This window comes from Cloeon dipterum, chromosome 3 (genome assembly GCF_949628265.1).
Source record: "Cloeon dipterum chromosome 3, ieCloDipt1.1, whole genome shotgun sequence".
Taxonomy (NCBI): Eukaryota; Metazoa; Arthropoda; class Insecta; order Ephemeroptera; family Baetidae; genus Cloeon; species Cloeon dipterum.
In genome coordinates this window covers 32,816,031-32,822,305 of record NC_088788.1, presented here as the reverse complement: position 1 = coordinate 32,822,305, position 6,275 = coordinate 32,816,031, and the positions used below count along the sequence as shown (strand labels likewise).

General features: G+C 37.9%; 3 protein-coding genes across 6 annotated transcripts; 2 read left to right on the top strand and 1 right to left on the bottom strand.

Moving 5' to 3' along the window:
• The first annotated feature begins 102 nt into the window (after positions 1–102).
• On the top strand, positions 103–738 carry LOC135938870 (translation machinery-associated protein 7 homolog). Its single transcript, XM_065482875.1, has 2 exons — positions 103–257; positions 433–738. Exon 2 carries the CDS (start codon positions 441–443, stop codon positions 630–632), a length of 192 nt encoding a protein of 63 aa, XP_065338947.1. The 5' UTR covers positions 103–257; positions 433–440; the 3' UTR covers positions 633–738.
• On the bottom strand, positions 737–3,646 carry Cpsf5 (cleavage and polyadenylation specificity factor subunit 5). Its single transcript, XM_065482874.1, has 6 exons — positions 3,435–3,646; positions 3,167–3,367; positions 3,050–3,113; positions 2,210–2,375; positions 1,043–1,157; positions 737–985 (listed from the first exon to the last, which is right to left on the bottom strand). The coding sequence occupies exons 1-6, from the start codon at positions 3,536–3,538 to the stop codon at positions 964–966; spliced, it is 672 nt and encodes a 223-aa protein (XP_065338946.1). The 5' UTR covers positions 3,539–3,646; the 3' UTR covers positions 737–963.
• A 103-nt stretch (positions 3,647–3,749) lies between these two features.
• On the top strand, positions 3,750–6,230 carry LOC135941004 (protein BANP-like). Of its 4 annotated transcripts, none has more exons than XM_065486200.1 (9): positions 3,750–3,890; positions 4,222–4,533; positions 4,597–4,788; positions 4,846–4,993; positions 5,206–5,346; positions 5,399–5,515; positions 5,707–5,823; positions 5,890–6,000; positions 6,055–6,230. In XM_065486200.1, exons 2-9 carry the CDS (start codon positions 4,238–4,240, stop codon positions 6,130–6,132), a joined length of 1,200 nt encoding a protein of 399 aa, XP_065342272.1. In that variant the 5' UTR covers positions 3,750–3,890; positions 4,222–4,237; the 3' UTR covers positions 6,133–6,230. The 4 variants fall into 4 exon arrangements, with proteins under 4 accessions (XP_065342272.1, XP_065342273.1, XP_065342270.1 ...); XM_065486198.1 differs by having other exon boundaries at positions 3,751–3,890; positions 5,881–6,000; XM_065486201.1 differs by lacking the exon at positions 6,055–6,230 and having other exon boundaries at positions 5,872–6,000.
• Positions 6,231–6,275: the final 45 nt, after the last annotated feature.

Here is a 6,275-nt window from a genome sequence, read left to right as displayed (position 1 = left end):
AAAATAAAGGCAAATTTTTTATTATGCTATTTTATAATGATCTGTAATATTTTTACTAAAAATTATGTTCAGTAAGAATTTTATGCCATAGAGTACAAACTCGATTCAAAACACTCAAGTGGAAAAAAGAAACAGCTGTGACATCGGTATCGGCAAACTGCTGCTGCAAGGATTGTAACACAAACAAATTGAAGCAGAGGATAGCGTCCGAGAGCGTGGTCTTGAAAATCGGTCGTGCAGTTGCACATAACACTAATGTGAGTGGCTAAAATTTTAATTTTGTGATTACCGATCACACATAGTTGTTGTGTTTTCCTTTTTGTAGAAACGCACCTTGAATTTCCGTACATGATAGATACATTAAATTTACTCAAGGCCTAGCCACGTGACTTGGCATTTTCGTTGTTTTTCAATTTATCATTCTCATTTCAGCTCAGAATATGTCAGGACGGGAAGGAGGCAAGAAGAAACCGTTAAAGCAGCCGAAGAAAGCTGATCGAGACGAAGATGAAGACGACAAGGCATTCAAGCAGAAGCTAAAGGATCAGCAGAAGGCTTTAGAGGACGCCAAGTCGAAAGCTGCAAAAGGACCCTTGGGTGGAGGTGGCATTAAAAAATCCGGCAAGAAGTAGTGAACATTTTCTGTACACTATGTGCTCTGCAACATCCTGAGTTTGAAATACGCAAAAATAATGCTATGTACCACTCCCAAATAAAAGGTTAAGGAAACAAAAAATATTTTAGAGACAATAATTTTATTTTGAGTGCTAACAGCTTTCATTACGCTCATTTACACATCAAGTACCAAAAATTTGCACTTTTAAAGAGACACAAACATGATGATAATACCCTTATCAACTAAAAATCTTAGATGGCTAATTACAGTATGTATAAAATGATCAGGGATGTCTGAAGTTATTCGCCTGAAAATTGTGATTACGGCTCCAGCTCATGCAGTGGGCTTCACTGGTACTGGAAGTTGAACCTGAAATAGAAAATGAAGATGAATAACATCAAATTAATTAGCAAATCAAGCAATTACCGGCACAGTGCCTGCGGCAGAGACGAGATGATGGGCCCGTACCCTTGAGAGTTATCATAGAGCTCAAAAAGCGGAGCTGCGACTAACTTGTAGTTTTTCGGCACAGCAAAGAGCGCTAAAACAGGGAACAGCAGTTAGAAAACGAGCAGCACTTCTCCTCGAGCTACAGGTAGTACAGTGGAGAGTTAGTATGACAGCATTCTTTATAGAATATTCAAAAAAGTACAGTCTTCTTTTATGCTGACGGAACAATATTGTTGCTTCGAGTACAATCTTGAAATTTACAGTGCACGGAAACTACATTAAAATTGAAAATGATAAGAAGTGTACAGCTCGTATTTTTGTAAATCGTTTGACAACTTCTTGTTATGATACAAATTCCCTTAAGAGTTGAGAACAAAAGCAATTATTATAATGGTAAAAGGAATGAACGCTAGTGGTCATAAAACTCTGCACATTGGTTTTGATTGCATCTCAGCTTGAGACGCAACAAGGATAAATTTTTAGGGGAATCTGCATGAATAGTTAGCGTCCAACAAAAAACTTGAAAAAACAGCACTTGATTCTAAGAAACAGGAACAAAAATTATAATATGCTGCAACAGCGCATAGATTTCTGTGAACAATTCTCTCATTACACAAAAAGTTGATGGAACATGCTGTTAATGAGTAAAAATTGTCAAAAATAAATAAAATGTTGATGAATACTCAAAACTGGGTTTGCGTCAAGAAATTTTGAATTCTTAGTGCCGCAAGTATTGAATCTCAGGGCCTAAGCTTTCAAAATGAACATTGAAAGACGGGAGAGAAAAAACGCTTGTGAAAAGCGTGAGTAAAGGCATGGTACTGATGCGAACATGGAAACCGATGGATTAAAAATTGAGCACAATTATTAACCACGCATCACAAGCCTAGGATGCGCAGAAAGCCACTGCTAGGTTTGTATGAACACCAGCGTCTTGTCAAGAGTATTTTTCATTGATAATGTGGAACAATTTTATTTTGCTAGGGAACAAGGTTAACTTAACTGTACGAAAACCATCGTATATTATTTTGTTATATGTACATGGCTTGGTTGAGAGTACATAATTTTTTGTCCGATTTCAAAACAACAGCTAAATACTTTTTGTTTAAATGGTGAAACAAATATTTCTGAAAATTGCATTACCCTTCTCTGCCAACTGCACAAGAAAGAGCTTCTTGTGCTCTTTGGGCTTGGTGATGTGAGGGGGGACGTAAGGGTACTGAGGGGGTTCAAAGTTTGGGCGCCACCAATTGCCAATGATGTCCTCAATCATCCACTCTTGCACGACGCCGTCTTGTCTTCCCAGCGTCTGTAATCACAACTTTCAAACTCTAGCCCTTGCTTTATTAGATCTGCGCCCGCCAAATCAAACCAAATCAAAACAATTTCTCCGATTGGCACATTCAGCGAACATTCGCATCCGTGATACAGTTTTCAGGACAAAGTATGCCAGCTTGAAACTGCGACACTTTCGATAAAACATTTTGACCGCAGTTTGATGAATAATTTTTTAATTTCCCGGACATAGTAACATATTATCCACTTCCAACTCACATGAAAAGTATCAAAGTAACAATATCCCAAAATAAAAAATCAATCAATACATTGCTTTCTATGACAAAAAACTGTACAAGTGAGAGCAGCGCAATGACATCATTAAAATTGCGGCTTGAAAGAAATTTTGACCCTCCTGAATAACTAACAAGTCAGTATTAGCAAAAATACATTTTGGAATACTATGATATAATCATTTTAGTTGTTGACATATCCAACTTACACTCATAGCATTTAACTGGAAAAATTAAAGCTGAACCACAAAACAATGCCATTCATAATTCAGTGTTTGGTGGTGTGTTAAATTTACAAAACACATTTTTGACATCATCCCGCTTGAAACTTTTCGCAATACATTCTCATAAAAAAATAAACTAATGACATTTATCCACGATATAGGTTATTGAGAGTAAATAAAAATAATATTACCTCTGCCAAGAGTCGCTTCAGCCCTTCGACTTCGTCCTCACCCGGGTTCAACTCACCTCCAGGCCTTAAATTAGGACAAATTATGAACCATAACACGAGTTGAGACTGAAAAATTACAATTTGAAAAAGGTTGTTCCCAGCTGCAGCAATAATACGTGAGGTAGTCCATGCTCGTGGACAAGCAAGACGCCTTCGACACTGCGCCTCATTCCGATTTTGTCAAATTCTTCTCTCATTCTTTGAAAACGAGCAGGCACAGATGGGTCCTTTTCAAAAAGAGGTTCTTTTGTGCCAAATGTGTAGTTAGTGAGGGGATATCTGTCGAAGATATAAATAAAATCAGAACAGAATACTTAATTTTATATTTTGAAGTTTAAACACTCACAAGTTAATCGGCCTAGAAACGTGATTCTGCGCTGAGTACTTGGTCTCGAAAGGTGCTGAATTGCTAGTCCTTCTAGGCCACCCTGTTTTCACCTGGGTTGTCATCTTGATGAGACCAAATTAGAGGTGAAATTCAAGCCAAACAATCAATAGACGCCGGTCGTGCGAGCTTTTGGCTTTTATTTGACGCTGATTGATGGAAGCGCTGCGAGAGGCGTTGGCGTCGCATTCATCTCAAGCTTCTGCGAGTTACAAGCTGGCTCACAGTGGTTCACAGGCTCACGTTTTGACATTTACTTTCCCAACAGAGTAGCGCTTAAAAACTAGAAACTAACATTGTGTGAGCCCTGCGCTCTCATTGGCTGAAAACCTTATACTGCCGCCATTATCGCGAGCAGCGTGAATTTACGTGATCGTCAAATTCAAAGTGCGAGCATTTGAAGCCTTTTCGCCTTGTGTATGTTTTACTATGAATTTCTTGAGTTTTGCTTCTTGTTTATTCAATGACATCTGACCAATGTGCAAACCAGTGCCAACTTGGGCTGTTTTATAAGCCAATTGGAACAATAGAACATACACAGTCCCTCGCAAGTCACTCTCGTTTGACTGGAGTGTTATTTTATTTTTAACTTCTTATATCATAAAATAACCTCTTATATACATATAAATGCTGGTTCATGGCATTGTGTTGCATTTCGTTACATTCACATTGTATGATATTGTGGTATCATATACTTGAAAAAAATTCAATTTTGGATAAGTCGGATAAGTCCTCAAAATTTTTTCAGAGCTGCTTCGTTTAAGATGGATGATGAACAGGCACCACTAATAAAGAAGATTAAAATCGAAGCTGCGCCTCACTCTGTTATGGAAATTTGTAATCGTCAGATTTCCAAACTCAGGGACAACGTCAATGAAAAGTTCTCATCAATTGAAGCAAATTTAAAAAGCGTCTCAAGTGCGTGCAGCCTGATTTCCAGCAGATTGGGTAGCATTGAAGCATCGATTAAATCTCAGCAAAGCCAGAGGCACCCTTGCTGTCAAGAGGTTCTTAGCGCGCTTAAATCCATTAAGCAGGATGTTGCATTGTTGAAGAATGAGTAAACATATAGAATTGTTAAAATTGTGATCTTGAAACTTTCATAAAGATACATTATTATTAGGACTGCTGGTGCGCCAGTAGTGCTGGTGGCCAACTCAGGGTGTGACCAGACTTCACAGGTGGAGGCCAATGTCAGCATTGATTCAAAGATGCAGGTTATCACGTTGAACAAAGAAGATGACTATCCTGATGGCTCTTGGCTTGGAGATGAGAGCAATCCTGAGGGTCGGGTGCGAGTGCCAATTTCACCTACGTTAGTATTCTAAATTTTTTATTTGAGCAAAATAGATTTCAATCAATTCCTCTCCAGGGACTTGATCCACATAAATGGCTATTGCACCACTCCTGAGAAAATGGCGCTTGTTCTGCTCGACTATTTATTTCCTCGAGATGTTCTGGCGGTGTCTAATTTATCTGGAAAAAGCAAACATGGCAAGAAGCAGCTGTCGCCATTGATGGTAATCATAGACACTTACACATTAGTCTGTTTGTCAGGGCCGAGAACTACAGTAATAAGGCAGTTTTTTCTTTCATACATCATTTTAATTGGCATTGGAGTTTTGAAGCAATATATTATGAAAAAAAAATATTGAAATTGCATTAGGTCATTAGAGTTTTAAGTTTAATCAATCGAAAATCATTTAAGAAGAATTGTTTACTCGTTGTATAGATCTATGGCATTCGTTGTCAGCTTGTACACAAATTCAAAATATCTGAGAAAGACTGGTGTCGTATTAAGCAAAATATGGACTCAAAGTGCAGAACTGCGTGGAGGAAAAAGCTTCAAGGATTGCCTTTGGGAGGTTTTAAGGTCTGCTTATTTTTTAAGTTTGTGATCACACCCTGACACATCCAATTGACAGCACCGAGAAATTGGGGATGATGGTGATGAAGATGAAAACAGTAATGATGATATGCATCCAGTGATAGTGTCTACCAGTAGTATCGACGAGGGTGGCTCCGTTTCTTTGGACCCTGAGGTGATTTATCGTATTAAATCATTACCAAACATATTTTCAGTTTTTTTCAAATGCAAATCAAAAAAATTTCAGGATTATTGTTATAAAAATTGCCATTGCATTCAACAAGTTGAGCTTGGTTGATGAAGATGTATTTATAGTTCAGGCTCATTTTCAAAACTGCTGGAGTTAAATTAGCACATTTTCTGCAGACACTTCAGCTTTTGCAAAGTGGCCATGGAGACTCAATCAAGGTCCTCACAGCCTCTTCAGAACAGCTTGTCAAATACCAGCAAGTGGTGCAAAATGACCAGCTTCTACCAGTTTGGGTAATCATCTTGTTAACCAAATAACCAATATTTGAATAACTTCATGAGGTCTCCTAGGCTCTTCAGGATGGCTCAGGAATTCTAGCCACTGACAGCAATGGCGAGCTTTTTGTCACAGATCCTGATTCATTGTCGATTGGTGAACATTCAACTCTGGCATTAGTCACTCCCAGCGGAGTAAAAATTCTCTTGTCTCTAAGGAAATTGTTTCTCATGATGTTTTCGCCGCAGATTGTCATGGAAAGGTCCAACTCTATTATCGGCATCACAGAAGACTCGGTGGACTCGGGTGATATTAAGGATATTTAGATTGATATTCCCAGACTGAAGATTTAAAATTATTTTGTTTGATACCCTTAAGTTGCAATATTTTGAAGTTGATTAATAAATCAAAAAAATTAAATTAATCAATTTACAGCAAAAGAGTTGATTAAAATAAAAATTTCCAAAGA

What these genes read in the sequence shown, in the direction of transcription:
- LOC135938870 (XM_065482875.1), top strand. Translation starts at nt 441, where the DNA reads ATGTCAGGACGGGAAGGAGGCAAGAAGAAACCGTTAAAGCAGCCGAAG.
- Cpsf5 (XM_065482874.1), bottom strand. Translation starts at nt 3,538, where the DNA reads ATGACAACCCAGGTGAAAACAGGGTGGCCTAGAAGGACTAGCAATTCA. An exon ending in TGAAGCGACTCTTGGCAGAG is followed by an intron (nt 2,376 to 3,049) that starts GTAATATTATTT and finishes TTGTGATTACAG; the next exon opens with ACGCTGGGAAGACAAGACGG. An exon ending in CTGCCGCAGGCACTGTGCCG is followed by an intron (nt 986 to 1,042) that starts GTAATTGCTTGA and finishes TTTCTATTTCAG; the next exon opens with GTTCAACTTCCAGTACCAGT.
- LOC135941004 (XM_065486198.1), top strand. Translation starts at nt 4,238, where the DNA reads ATGGATGATGAACAGGCACCACTAATAAAGAAGATTAAAATCGAAGCT. An exon ending in GTTGCATTGTTGAAGAATGA is followed by an intron (nt 4,534 to 4,596) that starts GTAAACATATAG and finishes CATTATTATTAG; the next exon opens with GACTGCTGGTGCGCCAGTAG. An exon ending in AGCAGCTGTCGCCATTGATG is followed by an intron (nt 4,994 to 5,205) that starts GTAATCATAGAC and finishes CTCGTTGTATAG; the next exon opens with ATCTATGGCATTCGTTGTCA.